The sequence below is a fragment of the Callospermophilus lateralis genome, chromosome 13, assembly GCF_048772815.1.
Source record: "Callospermophilus lateralis isolate mCalLat2 chromosome 13, mCalLat2.hap1, whole genome shotgun sequence".
Lineage (NCBI taxonomy): Eukaryota > Metazoa > Chordata > Mammalia > Rodentia > Sciuridae > Callospermophilus > Callospermophilus lateralis.
The window spans coordinates 50529429-50548464 of NC_135317.1; the positions used below are offsets into that span (position 1 = coordinate 50529429).

The window sequence follows — 19036 nt, forward strand, 5'->3', positions numbered from 1 at the left end:
TTTTTGCCTGACTTTAGATTCTCTTCTATGTGTATCCCAGACCTGAAGTTTGGAGCTTCAGCTCACCACTCTCCTGTAACACTGGTTTCCTGGGAAAGGCATAAAGAACCCAAAAGTGAAGGCCAAAGGGTAGGCCATTTTCCAGTGGCTGATGTTCTCTCTGAACAAACAGATAATATCTTATGGGTTGATGGTCACAATGCACTATGGCACTGTCACCAAATTACATAAAGACATGATAGCAAGTTTACAAGGAACAATATTCTGGAAGTAACTCCATGCTAAAGAACCAATGAGAAAATGAGAGGAAGGAGAGAGCAGATGTAATGCCAATCATCTGCAGGTCTTACAAAAGATTTTACAAAGAGATCTTACAAAAGAACTTTTAGTTCTGGGGGAAAAAAAAGAAAGAAAGAAAGAAAGAAAAAAGAAAAAAAAACAAATTTTGCTAGACTGTATCACAATTTCCTGGGAGGGAGGGGGAACCAGCCAAACTAATATTTTGGGCTGGATTCGCTCTAAATTAAATCTCTTTGGAAGAGTAGCATCGATTTTTAGGGATAAACCTTTGGATTTTACTGGGTTATCAGAGGAGAGAAGAGTCGCGAGAATGGTTGGTTGTTGATGGACTGAAGCTATGAAGTTAAGAGCCTTGCTCTGGTCATCCAGGGAGGGTCCCTGTGGATTAGAAACAGGGCACAGGAGAAGAAGGAGCCCAGGTACCAGGAAACCCAGCTGACCCGGGGCCCTGGGAGACTCTCCCCGCCCTCCCCCCGGCCGGGAGGCGGAGCCCGGGGAGTCGCGCGGGCCACTGCGCCTTCCCTCTCTCGCCAGGAGGCGGGGCGGCCCAGAAATGAAGAGGAGCGCGAGCCCCGCGGGTGGGTGTCCTCGCCGCCACCATGGAGCAGCAGCGCGCAGCCACTTGCCTGCGGAATGTTCTGGGGAACCTCGGCCGCTCTTCTGCTGGGGCCATGGTATCCTTTGGGCTGAGCTGGGCTCCCTCCAGGTGGAGCACAGCAGCCTAGTCCTTGGGGGTGGCCTGGGCCTAGGAGGTGGCCTCCAGGGCGCAGGAGGGACAGTTCCCTTGCCCTTTTTGGTCCTCTGAGCTGCTATCCCTGCAAAGGTTACATCTCAACCAGGCGCCTGGGCCAGGGGTGGAGGCTGGATCTCCATGCTGTGGTGGCCCCCACCCCCTCAAAGTTTTCTTTCCAGGTGATTGGGTACAGGACCATCCTGGTTTCCATGGCAGCTATGGCCTTGCTCCACCTTTCTGGTCCTTCTTAGGGCCAGAGGTGGATCCCAAAAGAGGCCTTGCCATAGTCAGCTGCCTTGTCAATTTCTGCGCTGAGTGTGCACCACCTCTGCCAGGGAATATCTGGAGACCAAGAAATGCCCCAGGACAATCACACTGTAAACAGAAGCATAGAGCTGACTGGAAGGGACTTAGAGGACAGGTCACTAGAATCCCCTCTAGAGAGGACACAAGTCCTCTGAGGGGGTGGGAGCTGGACACACAGGTGCTGCTCTGGACCACTATCTGGAAGTGAAACCCTCTCTCAGCCTGTGCTTCTGGTTGCTCCCCTTGTTAGTGCAGCTCTGTGCTCTGTGGCAGCCTCTGGTGACCTGGGGACCCTGGCAGAGTCTACATTGGTGTTTGGAAAAGGACTTAGAATCCAGCACCTCGGTTGTCCTTGAGTCTTCAGAAATGAATACCTGCAGGGTGTGTGTGCCAGGCTTGTAGGGGAGGAACAGACCCAGAAATGTGGGAGTGTGAATAGGACCCATAATTCAAATCGGTTTCTTGAACTGCTTTTGCCTACTCAGTTTAAGCCTTCTCATTCAGAGAGTGCTTTGGGAAGCTCTGTTGGAACTGCCTGGAGTTTTTCTTTAGGCCAGTAGCCTCTCTTCTGGTTTTTTTTTTTTTTTTTTACATCCTGACATCTCTCCTAAGGTTGAGTCTAATAGCTGTGTCTTGGACTTTCAGTGTTGCTCTTCCCAGTGGGTTTCCAATCAGCAACATGGAAGAACATTGGCAGTTTAACTTTGTCCATAGGACGGTAAAGTGGTAAAGAGACTCCAGGAGAGGATGTCAGCTCATTTTACAGTGAGAAACAGAGAATAGAAGAGATTAAAAATTTCAACTATTTAACTATAGCAGTGTTTGTCATAATGTGGTCCATGGACCAGTGGCATCTGCGTGCCCTGGGGATTTGTCAGAAGAACTTGTTAGAAAAAGACTTTTGCTGTGCAGGTGTAGCTCAGTGGGTTTAATTCAGTGGTAGAGGACTTGCCTAGTACTGCAGGGCTCTGGGTTTCATCCCAGGAGTGGTGAGGAATCAAATTCTAATGCTCAATTCAACTCAGACTACAGAATCAGAATCTAGAAGCTGCCCTTAAGTTTCTTTTATGTTCTGTTTCTGATGCAAGCTGAATTGTGGGAGACCAATCTCACATGTGAATGAGTCACGAGAACAGAAACCCGGCACTAAATGCTGAGAGTTGTGATATACTGGGACTGGATATATTTATATTTATATTTATATATAATTGGGATTTCTTGGTTCAGCCTCTCATTGCTTTGTTTTTCCTCTCTGTCATTCTGGGGATGGAATGCAAGGTGTGGTGCATGTTAGGCAAGTGTTCGACCACTAAGCTAAATCCCAGCCCTCTTAATATTTTTTAATTGGATTTTCTGACCCTGCTATTGCTGAGCTTAGAGATTAGTTTTTTGATGGGTTTTTCCATACCAGCACTGTTGAGTTTGGCTTTCTGTGATAAAATATTTCATGTTTCATGTACAATATAGTAGCCCCAGGCACATGTGGTTATTGAGCTGTTGAAATAGGTCAATTTAGGATGACTGCAAGTGAGGGACTGCATTTTGGCATTCAATTAATTTCAGCTTAAATAGCCAGAAGTGCCTGGTGGCTTTGATCTTGGACAACACTGGCCAAGATTTATAGTGAATATTTCCTTTAGTCCTAGACTTCTTAAAGATTTGTGACAGTTTTTCTCCAGCTTTCATTGTTTCTTAGAATGGTAGATTTTGGAATAAGGACTAATCATTTTTAAAGTGTAAAATTTCAAGTTTTTTTTTTTTTTTTTTTTTAACAAGAAGACAAGTAGAGAGGGGAAATTAAATACATGTAACATTATTCCACCACTGACAAATCGTAAACCTGCTGGTGTTTTCCGTTCCTATGCATAGTATTAAAACCCAGGAATATACTGTATGAGTTTTGTGCATGCATTGCTTTCACTTAACCTTAGCTTATAAACATTTCCATGTCATTAAAATTTCCCCAAGAACAACAATGACAAAGAAAACATGCTACAGGAATTCAGGAGAGGCAACAAGACCAATGGTCTAGAGTCTGAGATCTGAGTGTCTTGGCAATGACACTTGCTGAGAGTCACTGGCCCAGGCAGGGTGTTAACCCCTCTGCCTCTGAGAGAGCAGACAGGAGCTCATAATTCTGACTCTTGGCTTGCATTCTTCCTGGATTATGACACTGTCATCACATTTGATAGAGATGTCACTTAAGAAATGATAACCTGTTCATGAGAAGTGACACTCCGAAAGGAACTCTTTTAACTAATGAAACAATGAGAAAATAATAGAAATAATGAGATACTGTGTCAATAATCTCTAGTTACAGTTTGGAAAAGAGATTTTAGAAAAAGAATTTTTAATTCTTACACATATTTAAAATTAGACTAGACTGTGGGATATAGATGAAAGGACTTAAAGCAGCAGTGTGTACCTGTCAGGGTGATGTGGGAAACCTGAGCACCTGGTGTCTGTTTAGGGAACGCCTTTCCTGAGAGAACCACCCCAGAGCAGGCAGTTGTTCCTAGACAAGGTTGACTCCCAAATTTTACTTTGTTTGCCTTAATTCACACGCTAGGTAGCTACTCACACTTCAGGGCCTATTGCCCCTGCCAGTTTCCATCCTCAGCAATTCCAGTGAGTAGATGTCACTTTAACTGGTAACTCTACTATGTATATAAATGCTTTTCTAATGGTAATTTGGATCTGATATAAAATATATATTGCTTGTTTGAATTCATTATACAAATGCTTTGTTTGTAGGATTTGTTCTAATTAATTAGAATTGTGGATGCTTTTGAAGATCTTGATTTTAATTTTTCTATATTATTTCTGAACTTCAGAAAGAAGGAAAACAACCAGAAAATATATAATCTGAGTTTTGAAAATGCAAGCATGGGGGCTGGGGATATAGCTCAGTTGGTAGAGTGCTTGCCTCGCATGCACAAGACCACAGGTTCAATCCCCAGCACCACAAAAAAAAAAAAAAAAAAAAAAGAAAAAAAAAGTAAGTATGTTTTATTACAACTACATTAGCTTTCATTTGATTAAATTAATATATTACCTAGAATTTCTTGTTTTCCTTGTATTTTTTTTCTCTTTGTCTTTTTTTTTTTTTTTTTTTTTTTTTTTTTGATTTCACTAAGTTGCCCAAATTGGTATTGAACTCCTGGGCTTTAGCAATGTTTCTGTTTCAGCTCCATTGTTGCTGAAATTACAAACGTAGTTTTATAACTTTTTTTTTTCTAGTTATGGGGATTGAACCCAAAAGGTAGTTCAACATTGCATTCCCAGTTCTTTTTAATTTTTATCTTGAGACAGGATCTGGCTGCGTTCCTTAGGGCCTCACTAAGTTGCTGAGGCTAACCTGGAACATGCAACTCTGCCTCAGCCTCCTGTGTCCCTGGGATTATAAGTGTTTACTACTGTGCCAGACAAGTTTTATTCTTATGTCACCTTGACCTTCATAAATATTGTTACAGCCATAATTTCAGTCTTACAAGAGGTGTTGGGTGATTTTATTTGCTGATATCTTTTTTAATATTGTGATTTCTCTTTGTTGATGTTGTTCTAATTAGTTATGCATGATAGTAAAATGCATTTTGACACATCATACATAAATGGAGTATAACTTCTCATTCATGTGGTTGTACATGTTGTAGAGTTACCCAGGTCATGTAATCATATTTACACATAGGGTAATAATGTCTGATTCATTCTTCCATCATTCCTACCCTCATGCCTCTGCCCCTGCCTGTACTCCCCTCTGTCTAGTCTAAAATACCTCTATTCTTCCCCCTCCCCCTTATTGTGAATTAGCATCCACATATCAGAGGAAATATTTATTCTTTGGTTCTTTGGGACTGGCTTATTTTGCTTAGCATAATATTCCCCAGTTCCATCCTTTTACTGGCAAATGCCATAATTTCATTCTTCTTTTAGGTTGAGTAATATTCTGTTGTGTATATATACCACAGTTTCTTTATCTATTCATCTGTTGAAGGGAAGTTTGGTTCCACAGTTTAGCTATTGTGAATCTGGCTGCTATAAACATTGATGTGGCTGCATCATTGTAGTATGCTGATTTTAAGTCCTTTGGGTATAAACCTAGGATTGGGTTGACTGGGTCAAATGGTGGTTCCATTGCAAGTTTTCTGAGGAATCTCCATACTGTTTTCCATATTAGTTGCACCTATTTACAGTTCCACCTCATTTGCTAATATGCTGTATATTTATTTGGATTTTGTTATTTTGATTATTTCTGAGAATCTATTGAATGAATTGAAAACATAAAATATCTTGAATTAATTACCCAACTGAAAACCCCGTACATGCACTCCAGAAAAAAATTTAAAAATCATAGAAAAGGAGGGAATTCAAAAAATCACCCATAATTGCATTATTTAAAGACAATCACTGTTAAAAATATTTTTGGTGTATTTCTCAGCAGTCTCCTTTGCACAAATAGTGTCATATTTATATTATTGTAATCATATTTTATTATAATAGCCATTCTCCACCCACTCATTTCCTTCAGTTTTCATGCCTGGGTCATGTTCCATTGAGAGGATATAATGTGATGAGTTAATGTTTTTCCCATTACTGTACCTTTTGTGACCACTCTTAATGTTTTCGACATGAAGTTTTTCAATCATTTTAAGATCAGGTTCTTAAAGACCTACAATTAGAAGTATTGGATATAGGATATCTCATTTCTTGGATTCTTGGTACACAATGGTAGGTTGTAATTAAGTTTGGACTTATTTAGTGCCTTTTTGTCCTGTAGGTATACTTTGGATAATAATGTGCTAAGCCTGGAACAGAGAAAATTTTATGAAGAAAATGGATTTCTTGTTATTAAAAATCTAGTATCTGATGCTGATATTCAACGCTTCAGGTAAAGTAAAACTCTTGGTTATTTTACAAAATGTGTATTAGGGGAATTATGTGATTTGCAGGAAAATGGAGGAAACTGGACAACATCATGTTAGGATCAATAGGCCGACTCAGAATCAAGGGTTATTGTGTTCTCTCATGTGGAAACTAGACAGAAGAAAGGGGTAAGAAGAGATCTCATGAAAATAGAAGGGAGATCAATAGAGTACAACAACAGGTTCTGTGGGAGGGAGAAGGGGAGAGAGAAAGGGGAGATGACCCAAGAATTCTATGTGCAGATATGAATATACCACAATGATTATAATTATTAGGTGTAATTATAATGCATGACTAAAAATTGATATACTATGTATTATATTATGTAATGGTAGTACAAGTTAGATTAGCCTCTGCAAGTTCATGTATTTTTGAGTGATGTGTTTTGTTGGGATGTGTTTAGGAGTATGCCAGACTTTCCTGGCCTTAATCTCAGTCCTGCCTCTTAACATGTGTGTCTCACACAGGTGGCATGTCCCACACAGTCACCTTAGTTTTCCATACCTATGGGTATTCCTCTGTAAAATGTCCATAATAATAGTACTAATCTTCTAGCATTGTTGATAGGACAAAAAAGGTAAAATATGTGGAGAGTACCATGAAGAGGGCCTGGCATCAGGTAGTTGTTACAGGAGTATTTGCTACTACAGGCCAAGCATCCTTAATCTGAAAATTCAATATCCAAATCATTGAGCACCAAGATGATGTCACAAGAGGAAAATTCCACACTTGACCCCATGTGATGGTCATGGTCAAAACACACACACACACTAAAACTATTGTATAAAATTACCTTCAAGCTATGTATATATGGCATATAGAAAACATAAATTCTGTGATGAGCCGTGGGTCCCATCTTTAGGGTGTCTCATTATTATTTTATCATCATCTTCATTATCATTATTTTCAGTACTGGGAATGGAACCCAGGGGAGCTTTAACACAGAAGTCCATCGCAGACCTTTCCATATATATATTTTTTGAAAGAGACTTGCTAAATTGATTAGGCTGGCTTCTCACTTATATCCTGCAGCCTCTTGCCCTGAGTCTGTATGATTAGAGGCCTGAACCACCACAATCAGCTCATTATGTATAAGCCAATATAACAAAATCCAAAAAAAATCTGAAATAGTTTCTTAGCCTATATTATTACAATGTAATTATGAAACTATTTCTCCACTGGTGTGTTAAGCCAAGCATATTTTCATCCTGGTAGTGGATTCTGGCTAGGAGGCCACGATTTCCGAGTTGGCCATTTTCTCTTCCCTCCCATCAAAATTATTCTACTAGGCCTGAGGGCTGGGGAAGTAGAGAGAAACTACTCCTGTACCTGCCAATCTTTGCACAGGTCCAGGTCAACCAGGGGCTTCGAGCAGAGGTCATGACATTGTTTGTAATTTAATTTTCTAGGGTTGAATTTGAAAAAATCTGCAAAAAGGAGTCGAAACCAGCAGGACTAATGGTCATGAGAGATGTGTCCCTTGCAAAATCAGAATACATTCCAAGTGAGAAAACTATCTTGAAGGTTCAGAATTTACATGATGATAAGGAGCTCTTCAGATACTGCACTCTCCCAGAGGTTAGAGGCTGCTCTTGTTTTGGTTTCTCCTTCATGACCAGCCTGGAAGTCTTCCCCAAGACCTGGTGATTGTACTGAATTTAACAGCTTTCCACACATGGTGCTAGAGTGGTGTTCTCAGCTGGAGGAAATTTTGTCTTCCAGTGGATACTGTCAATGTCTTAAGACTTTCCTTATTTCCAGTATTTTCTGGTAGTTACAACAGTTGGAGGATGCAATAGTGGCTTCTAGTGGGTAGTGGCCACAGATGCTGGCAATAGGGCCCAAGATCCTATGATGCACAAAAGAGTTCTCTCCCCAAGAATTATCCCAACCAAGATACCAATAGCACCAAGACTGAGAAACACCACTATGGATTGTGTTAATTATATTTTGTTAAGAAAAACAGGAATTAAAGAGCAAGGGCTCTATTAAAAGTAAATATCAACAGGTGTGAAAGTAGTGTAAATCTATTCATTCTTCTATTTGTTTTATGAAGCTTGTCAGTTGAGTTATGAATTTGCTTTTATTTATTTATTTTATTTAATCTTTTTATTGTATACGACATTAGAATGTACTTTGGCATATCATACATATATGGAGTTTAATTTCCCATTCTCATGGTTATATATGATGTAGAGTTACACTGGTTGTGTATACATATATGAACATAGGAAAGTTCTGTCCAGTTCATTCTATTGTTTTCCCATTCCCATCTCCTTTCTTTCCCCACATTCCTCTTTGTCCCAATCCAGGGAACCTCCATTCCTCCTTCCCCAGCCTATTGTGAGTCAGCGTCTGCATATCATAAAGAACATGAATTTGCTTTTAAATTTAAATTATGTTTTATGTAATCTTGTTTATATATAGTGCTAAGGATTAAACTCTGGTGCACTTTATCACTGAACTACACCCTCAGTTTTTTTATTCTTTGTATTGAGATATCAGTCATGCTGTGGTTGAGGCTGACTTTGAACTGATGATTTTCTTGCCTCATCCTCCTGAGCAGCTGGGATAACAGGCATACATCACTATGGCTGGCTTAAATTAATTTTTAAAAATTATTTTTCTTTAAGAGTAATTCATATTTCATGGATGGAGTTGGAGAATATCATGCTAATCAAAGTAAGCCAATCCCAAAAAACCAAGGGCCATATGCTCTCTCTGATAAGTGGATGCTGATCCATAATGGATGGGGAGAGGCATGGGAAGAACACAGGAACTTTGGGCAAATGGGAGGGAGTTTGGGGGCAGGAAAGATGGTGGAATGAGATGGACATCTTTACCCTAGGTACATGTATAACTGCACATACGGTGTGACACCACATCATGTACAACCAGAGAAATGAAAAGTTGTTCTCTATTTGTGTATGATGACTCAAAATGCATTCTGCTGTCATATGTACCTAATTAGAATAAATATATAAATAAAAAAGAGTAATTCATATTTCAAGAGAATTTAAATAATTCGTATTTCAAGTAGATCAGGAGAGTACAACATGAGAAGAAGTATCTCTCTACCCAGCCTCACTTGCTGTGAGCTCTTTGTGCATTCTTCAGGAATTAGCTCCTGCATCCTCAAGTTTGTTCATATACTCCCACCTTTGAGCACCATGGTTTCTTAACCATTTTTTTAAAATGATTTGAAAGAGACATTCTATATAGCACTTATGAAAAACTGTAACCAAATGCCGTCAGAGTGTGTGACACCTGAGGACAGACTGTGTTGGGAGTCTCACGGGCTCCAAAGACTAACTTCCCCATCCCCCAAGATCCTGCTGTCCAATGGTGAGCCCTGCTGGCTCACATGATCCTGCCATTCAATGGTGAGCCCTGCTGGCTCACATGATCCTGCCATCCAATGGTGAGCCCTGTTAGCTCACATGACCTTGCTGTCCAATGGTGAGCCCTGCTGGCTCACATGGTCCTTACCCACCAATCATATTAGCCCTGCTGGCTCATATGACCCTTACCCACCAATCAAAAAGCACCCCATGCCAACTGTCAAACCCTTCAACCATTAAACCCTCATAACTGTCAAACCACCCCCGGCTTTCTAAATATGCAGAGCTGTTCCTCAATAAACGGGCATTTTCTCCGAAGGCAATCCTTGATCATTCTTTCAGACTGCACAGGTAAATCACCTGTGATGTCCTGTTCAGCCCATTGAGAGAAGGCCAAGGGGAAATAATCCCCAAATATCAGTGCTTCAACCTTCAGAGCTTGATAGGAATGAAGTCTACAGGTGCTCACAGACCTTGAGGCAACTTGTGGTGGATGAATACTACCATCCTCGACTTTCAGATTTCCTATTTTCCTTTCTCCAGAGACTCAAACTCCATGGGGACAGAGACCTCCTTTTCTTGTTCACTTTTGAGCCCCCTACGGGCCAATACTCTGCCTGGTTCATGGACCTTAGGGAAGAATTGTTGAGGGAGTGGCCACATATATTGAAAGAGGTCCTCTGACTCATTGTTCTACTTTCTGCTGGGCCAGTGGTGACAGCCCCAAGTCATGATGGACCTTTTTTATGCAGAGTCTCCCAAGAGGAGGGAGACACTGCCTTCTGCCTGGGCCACCCTCTGTGGCTTTGGTTAGCAGAAGAGCTGATCCTGGGCTTCCTAGTTGATACCTCTTAGATACCCTTATCTTTTTTTGTAGGGCAAAAGAGAAAGGTTACACTTCAAGCTTGCTCAAAAAGTTCCCATTGAATGCTGAGTATTGGAGATCTGGAATGATATCTAACCCCAAGGTTTCCATGTTTTGTTGGCAGTGTTGTGAAATACCAATTGATGTTTAAATTGTTGCTGTTTTGTTTCTTGTGTGGACATTTTATGCCTCTTGTGTGCATTTCTGATTTCCAATGAGTTTGTTTTTCCTTCTCCTTTTCTCAGATTCTGAAGTATGTGGAGTGCTTCACTGGACCCAATATTATGGCCATGCACACAATGCTGATAAACAAACCTCCAGATATGGGTAAAGGGCTCTTATTTGTTAAAGAGAGGAAAGACAAAAAAATAGTTTAATTAACAGAGGTAAACGTGATGTTCTAGAAGCATTCAAGTGTGTAACTGTCAAACTTTGGATTGAGTGAATGTGAGTGCTGCTCAGTCTTATTATAGCTCATGTTATATCAACATTAAAGTAAAAATGATTTCAGATGTTGCTTTTAGGGTTATTGTAACTTTTCCAATGAATGGTTTTCTGAAATGACAGTTTAAGAAATGTGACTGTTCTTAGAATAGACTCCTTCTATTCAACATCTCTAATCTTCACCAGCCATTCTTAGCCTGTTGGATTCTGCATTTTTGATCTGAAGACATCATTATTAGTAACAGGACGAAAGCTGTGACTATAAGTCACACTCAAGTGCTTTTGGTGCCTTTTGCTTGCCAAACCCTAGATTCTAAATTCTCACAGTGACACTGATTCTGCAAGTAGATCCCAGGTGTCTCCCTTTTAATACCCATCTCCAGAGATTCTACTGCAGGTGGCTCTTGGACCACACCAAGAGATCCTTTTACAACACAGCAGAAATAGGCATGAGAAAGGTTTTATCCCTGTGTACTTTTTGTTCCTTCTGACAGCTGGGAGAGGTTTAAGTGATAGGATGTCTTCCTCCATGATGTCCTTCCTTTTGAGGGGAGGTGGTCTGGAAACCAAGTGCCTAGAAAAAGCTGGGGAAAATGTCCCTGTGGTTAGTGTTTCTGACTGGACACTGACTGGACACAGGATGACTATTGCTCTGTGAAGCAGGACCTCTAAGGTAACTGTTTTTGGCATCGGCCACATAGAATGGGACCTCAGGTGGGCTCTATATTGCACTTTGTAATCCTAGCGACTTGAGAGGCTGAGGCAGGAGAAGCTCAGATCCAAAGCCAGCTTCAGCAACTTAGCAGGGCTCTAACTAACTAGCAAGATCCTGTTTCAAAATAAAAAATAAAAATGGCTGGGGATGTGGCAGTAGTTAAGCACCCCTGGGTTCAATCCCCCATGCTCATTGAGACTGTTCTTATGAGACTGAAACTCAGACCCCTACCACAAAAAAACAAAATAAGAAAAACCTGAAAGGGGGAAAAAAAAAAAAACTTTAAACGTAATTGTAACAGTCTGTTTAATTTAATGAGTCCAGCTTTTTTAACAAAATAATTACTGCATGCTAGCTCTGTGCCAAATATAAAGTGATAAAGGAATAAAGCCAAACAGAGATCCCACCCAAGCCACCATCCCTAGAAAAGAAGGTAAGCACCCAGCAACTAGAAACTCAGAAGATGTAGATTTGGAGCACCATCTTGACTGCTATTTCAGTGTGGAACTTGTCCCTTTAGACAGAATTTGCACAGCGTTTGATGTGGTTATTTTTTTCAGAAGAAGGTCAATATGTTGTTTATTCAGGCAAAGAATAATAAGTATGAGGCTTGAGCCCCTTTTGACAGCAGGCTCATTTCAGGCAAGAAGACTTCCCGGCACCCCATGCACCAGGATCTGCACTATTTCCCCTTCAGGCCCAGCAATCGCATTGTGTGTGCTTGGACCGCCATGGAGCACATTGACCGGAACAACGGCTGTCTGGCTGTCCTCCCAGGCACCCACAAACTTCCCCTGAAGCCACATGACTACCCCCAGTGGGAGGTAGGTCTGTCTGACCACTGAGTCTGGATCAGAATCTCTTTCCCTGTTGTAATTTCATGTCAAAAACTTGGAAAAGAGACTGCTTTCCTTTCTCAGCAAATCATTGTCCTGAAATCTGCAATTGGGATCAGGAGGAGTTCAAGGACAGCAGATCAAATATTCATTATATTTGTTCTTTCATCCTATGTGTGAGGGCCAGCCAGTGTGGAGACTTGGGTAGGAGCTGCCTAGGATCTGAGATGGCGAGGCCTGATGCAGAGGTCAGGCATCAACCCTTCAACTCTGGTGTGTGTGAAGTGCTCCCTGACTGAAGACTCTCAGAGTAGAGGAACGGGGGGAGGGATTGTCTCCTTGCCCCTGTGAGGACCAGCAGAGGCTCAGGGGTGGAGGTGGAGGTTGAGCTGAGCCTTGAAGGACAAAGTAGAATTTCCTACCCCAGAAATTCTCTATGGAGGCCTCAGGTCAAGGGCAAGTGTGAACCGGGCTAAGGAGGAGGAAAGATGGAAGACACTCATATTCCAGATAGGCTGGGTGCTAGTGGCACATTTGGGAGAAGAGCTAAAAATGTACATTAGGATCTGATTAAGAAGGATTTTAGTAGTGAGTCTCCAGGTTATATGTGGAGAATGGGGTGCTTCCATTTTAGGAAGCTGGAAGAACTTTCATTTTTTAACTAAATTTGTTTTTCAGCAATAAGTCTCATGTAAGAAATGTACATATTTTGAGGATATAATTTGACAATTTTTTCCATACACACCTGGTACCACAATCAAAGGAATCCATCCCCAAGCAACCACTGAGTTACTATCCGTTCCTGTCATTTAGTTTGAATTTTATAAAATGTTATGTAAGTATAGTCCTATAGCATACACCTTTTTGGGGAGTGTGGCTTCTGTTGCTCAGCATAGTTATTTTGAGGTTCACCAGAGCTGACATGTCTCTCAATAGCTTGTTCTTTGTTCCTTTCCATTGCTGAGTAGTATTCTGTTGCATGACTGAACAATAGTTTGTATAGGCATTCAAACATTGATGCTGGGGAGCTATTAAGGTGCCCCTGCAGCCATGAATGATGAGGTCCAATTCATTCTTCAAAAACGTGTTCTCACTGTTTGAGGTCTAGAAGTCTAGAGGTAGAGAGGAAATTCTCAGGATTTTCTGTACAAGACCAGAAGATCCTGAAATCCCTGATGAATCACTGGCAGAATCTGCTTTGAAGTGAAAGGGCAGGCTGATGGCCTCAGAGAATCTCAGCAGCCATTTGGTGCTGCTTCTTTGTTCTTTCAACTTTATTTTAGTTCAATTTTATTTAGTTGTAGATGGATACAATATCTTCATTTTATTTGCTGATTTTTTGTGTGTGGCTGAGTATCGAACCCAGTACCTTCCACATGCGAGACAAGGGCTCTACCACTGAGCTACAACCCCAGCCCTGTTCTTCCAACTTTAATCCCATCCAAGCCACCATCCTATTAGACAGTAATGCTTAGGAAGCATTACTTAAGAGAGTAATCATTCGTTATCCCACATATCAATCATCACTAGACACACCAGCATCCACCAGAAGCCCCTTTATTTTTGGCATGTCTTTATCCAATCAAACCAACAATGTAACCATTACACTGGGTCAAAGTTACCATGTTCTGCAGTAGGACGATGGTCATGCCCCAAAAGAATACTTTTAGCATGAGGAATTGGACACTTCTGCCCAGATGCTTAAAGGTTCATCATCTGTAGTCACTTCTCACTTCAATTTCTTTAATAAGGATAGAATACATTTTCTTCAGTTATGACTACTTTTGGAAATAGTTATCAATAAACAATATTTAAACTTACTATTCTCTTTGTACAGTGAATGTGACATAAGTCCTTTGAGCTCAGAAAAATTGAGCCTTTTCACCATTCTATTTTGGGGGAATAATTAGGCTAAGATACCTTAAGTAATAGAAGAATGATGTGAACAAAATTCTAGGTGAGGTGAATGTCAGGCTGGGGCAAGGATGTTAAGATTGAGGCTGGAAATGCCTAAGAGAAAGGTGTTCACCTGCATTTATCACAAGAGGCAAAGCTGATCTCAATTACTTATAATTCAATGAGGAAGTGTAGGTAAAATTCAAAATTTTCATTTGGTCAAAAAATGAGTGAATTTATTATTAACCTGTGACCTTAATTTTTTGCATTGCTGGGGTTCAAACTCAAAGCCTTGCACATGCTAGGCAAGCCCTCCACCACTGAGCTACATCCTCATCTCTTTGTAAAAAATCTTTTTGAGACAGGATCTTGGTAAATTTACTTAAGCTGTCCTGACCTTGGGATGCCTGACTTCAGCCTCCCTAGTAGCTGGGATCACGGGTGTGCACCACTGTACCCATAACATGGGACTTTCAAAAACCAGACATATGACAGACTCATGCATCTTTTATAATTTTAGAATTTAACTTAGGTAAGTCTTCCTCTTGGTAGAAGTCAAAGAACCCTTGCTGTCCCTGACGTGTCATGCACAAAGTGTTCATTTTGGTGCTTCCTCCAGTGTAGACTGTGCCTGTCTTATGTGTTCCAGGGTGGAGTTAACACCATGTACCATGGGATCCAGGACTATGACCAAGACAATGCTCGAGTGCACCTTGTGATGGAGAAGGGAGACAGTGTCTTCTTTCATCCTTTGCTCATCCATGGATCTGGCCGGAACCGAACTCAAGGATTCAGGAAAGTACGCTTTCACATTGCTCCCATTTTGAAAGGTGAATGGGTTCAAAGCAGAAATTATAGGTATAGTAAAATATAAAAGATTTACGACTTTTAACTAAACTGGATTGTATTTTCCAGTTTAGTTACCAGAAAGGATATTTCCTTTTTTTTTTTTTTTGTTTCCTCTACTTAGAATCCAGTTGTCCTCAAGATCCTAAGCCTGTTCCTCTTGAATCGTGGTCATTTGTGGAATTGTTTCAGAGCAGTAGCTCACCTTGCAATGCACAGCTTCTGCCTTCTGAGCAAAAACAAGGGCTGAAATACTCAAATAATCACATTTGGGGTAGGGTTCTAGCTCAGTTGGTGGAGTACTTGCCTAGCATGTGTGAGGCAGTGGGTTGGATCCTCAGCAGCACATAAAGTAAAATGAAGACATTGTGTCTACCTATAACTAAAAAATAAATTTAAAAAATATAAAGATTGGTTATTTAGGCAATTATGCCAGTGTCTCATATATACCTTTAAAAAATATAATCATAGCTAGGTAAAAGTTTTTTATAGTTCCTTAATTAGCATTTAGCTAGTGGGCAGGAGGGAGAGGCTGACCTACAATGTAGACACATTTAGGATGCCAGGGAGGGGGGCTTGCAGTTTAGAAGTCAAATCTGTGTGTAATAATTACTTTTTGCAAGGAAAACTCCTTGCGTGGTTGTTGACATTTATGAGATACTTTTCTCCATTATCAATGTTCACCCTGCACAGGCAATTTCCTGCCATTTTATCAGTGCTGATTGCCACTACATTGATGTGAAAGGCACCAGTCAAGAAAATATTGAGAAAGAAGTTGTAGAAACAGCAAGAAAATACTATGGAAATGCAAATACCACAGATTTGAAGGTACGCTTGGATGAAATGATCAAGTAAAATGTTTCAGATTTTTTTCCTCAGATACTTAATTAAGCCCTGATTTAATTTGAGTTTAGGATATGGATCCTTCTAGGACATTCAAACAAACATAAAGGTTTGGGATTCAATCAGATCTCCTTTCTTGTAAGACTCCAGAGTGCAATTCTGGGATCAATATTCCTCTCAGTAAATTTGCATGTGGTGTTAATGAGAGGCATTATGTGCGTGGAGCAGAGATGAAACATCTCTAAGTGGGCAGTAGACAGTGTTTCAAGTGCTTTCCTAATTGATACACATCACTTGGAAAGTATTTGTTAAGTAGTGGATATTCAATGCCACTGATGAGGAATAGACAAATTAGCAATCAAGGCAATTAAATTAACCTCTTCACTTTGTAGAAAATACACATTTTAGTCTCTGAACCAAGAAGCTATTCCTATTGTATTTCATTTGCATGATTCAATGAATAATACAGGCATGTCCCTTCCCGCAAGAGACTGAGTGTGATGATAACTCTGGGTTATCCTGGATGCTGTAGGTCAACACATAGTGCCTTTGGGAACCATCAGAACACCTCCTCAGGATGGAGAATCTTGCTTCTCCCTTTAGAACCTACAAATGTGTCTCTTTTTTGAAAAAGCTCCATGATTGGGGATTCAATCAACTGAACTGTTGGAAAATATTCAGGATATCTAAAAATATTTGAAAGAAATTGCATCTGTACTGAACACATACAGACATTTTTTTTCTCATCCTTATTCCCTAACAATACTGTATATAATCTGGATAGTGTTTTTATTATACCAGGTGCTATAATTAATCTAGAATTAATTTGAAGAATATGGGAGGATGTACAGAGATTATTTGATTCAAGGGATAGAGCATCCATGGACTTTAGTATCTGATGGGGGTCCTGGACTGTACATCACATTTCAAGCTTGTGAAGGTTGTCCTGAATCAACACCACCCTGATTTATATTAGGTACTTTATAAGTTAGAGTTTGTCAGGCACATTTAGAATAACAGTAGAATAATAGAATAACAATGCCAAATTATATAATTCTAAGTTATAAAAACACTTTCATGTCCCTTTTCTCATTTTCTTCACCAGAACTCAGTGGTGCTAAAACAGTCTATGTAAAGAGGAATTAGAGTCCCAGAGATTGGTCTAAGTAACAGAGCTAGATTTCAGAGTAAAGCTAATTCTGACATTATTCTTTCCACAATTCCCTGCTGTTTGCTTAAGAATAAAAAAGAAATAATATCATCTTTGTTGCTTTATTAATAATGGTGCAGGGTGCATTGTGGCACATGCCTGTAATCCCAGCTACTTCATAGCTTGGCTGAGGCAGGAGGATCGCAAGTGAGGCCAGCTTCAGCAACTTGGCAAGAAACTGAAAAAATAAAAAGGGCTCAGATGTAGATTAGTGGAGAGTGCCCCTGGGTTCCATCTCTCATCTCTAGTAAAGCGCGCACACACACACACACACACACACACACACACACAAAGGAGAAAACCCAAAGAAACCGTTAACAATGGCACCACTTTCACTACTATGATCTCATCAGATATGTGCCCTCAAAGTAGTTCAGACAAGTAAAGTAAAGATAAGCAGAGAGAAGGGTAGTGAACTGCTGTGACTTAGCATCACATCTCCCAGATGCATCACTTTCAATCAACAAGGTTGACAGGTTGGGGATCCATCCATGCAGTTAGCACTGTTTTAAATGTTGGCAAGAGAATTATTTGGAGTTCCAGAACTTGCTTTATTTACTAATCAATATAATGATCATAGCTTTTTTTTCTTTTCTTTTTTTTTAATTTAATGATTTCTAGAGTCTAGAAATCTCATTTTTATGGGGAATAAACCAATGGAAGTCTTCCATACACTCACTATGTTTGGTATTATTTCCAGGATTTTATCATGTCTCACATACAACTTGTGAAAGGAGAAAGAACCAACCTTTGAAACTCTTTTAAAGGAAATTGAAGGAAACAAGGATTCTGAGGAAAATATTTTCGTATTGGAATAGTGTAATCTATCCTAATACTTGTTACCCAAATCAAGAAAGGTATTGGGGGTTTCATTGCATAGAGTTGATTGTGCAGTGGAATGGTGCTATGTGAAATACTACAGTTTTTTAGAAAAACTGATTTGGGATGAAACCTAATAAAGATGATGTATGATTTAAGTTTATTCAATCAGTTCCTTGCACTGAATTAGCTCTTTGAAATTATACACACAGGTGCTATAACTAATTAGAAGTGATTTGAAGTAAATGGGAGGATGTACAGAGATTATTTTATTCTTTGAAATGCAGTGTGTACTCAGATGAGCATCTCTGTTCTAATAAACACTCCACCTCCTAATTTCACTTCATGAAAGATTTCCAATCTAGAACCATGCATAGTACATTTACATTTGGTGAAGGGCATACAAAGGACATCACATGATCAAAATAAGAATGGGTTCTCATTCCAGCTACCCTCCTTCAAAAACAAAATATCTTCTCCAATCTTTTCCTTTGTTTCTAAGGAATGTAGACAAGGACTTCTTCCCTTAAGCTTCTCCTTAAGCAGGGCAACTAAAAGCCTTTAGCATTTATGAATGAAACCTAAGCTGTTTTGAGGAAAAGGGACATTTTAAGATACTTTAACCTAAATGAGGAGTAAGCCTGAACTGGGATTTATTTCAACATAGCAGTGCATTTCTATTCCAGTTGAGGGCAGCAAGGAGCCCTGGTCCTTATTTTATGGCTTCATTAAGAAAGAATCAGCCAGTTCCTTTCTTGTCCTTCTGCTCAGCACATCCATGTGTTTCCATGGGTGTTAGTTTATTGAGGGGGGCACCCATTTGTTCTTAGTCCCAGCAGGAAAGGAGCACAGGGAAGAGAATCATTAAGAGGGCCTAGGGAACCTGGTCCTAGAATGATATAAACTAAATGTAAATAAGGAAAGCCAGGGCAGACAGCATGCAGAGAGCACTGCTTTGA

The 19036-nt window shown here is 40.2% G+C and overlaps 1 protein-coding gene across 3 annotated transcripts; it reads left to right on the plus strand.

Annotated features, from left to right (window-relative positions):
• Nucleotides 1-899: 899 nt before the first annotated feature.
• Nucleotides 900-18012, plus strand: LOC143379464 (phytanoyl-CoA dioxygenase, peroxisomal-like). Of its 3 annotated transcripts, XM_076832090.1 has the most exons (10): nucleotides 900-974; nucleotides 3909-3967; nucleotides 6117-6227; nucleotides 7672-7840; nucleotides 10714-10795; nucleotides 11586-11591; nucleotides 12270-12451; nucleotides 15009-15158; nucleotides 15899-16033; nucleotides 17959-18012. In XM_076832090.1, exons 1-10 carry the CDS (start codon nucleotides 900-902, stop codon nucleotides 18010-18012), a joined length of 1023 nt encoding a protein of 340 aa, XP_076688205.1. The 3 variants fall into 3 exon arrangements, with proteins under 3 accessions (XP_076688205.1, XP_076688204.1, XP_076688206.1); XM_076832089.1 differs by lacking the exon at nucleotides 11586-11591; XM_076832091.1 differs by lacking the exons at nucleotides 10714-10795; nucleotides 11586-11591; nucleotides 12270-12451.
• The last annotated feature ends 1024 nt before the right edge of the window (nucleotides 18013-19036 follow it).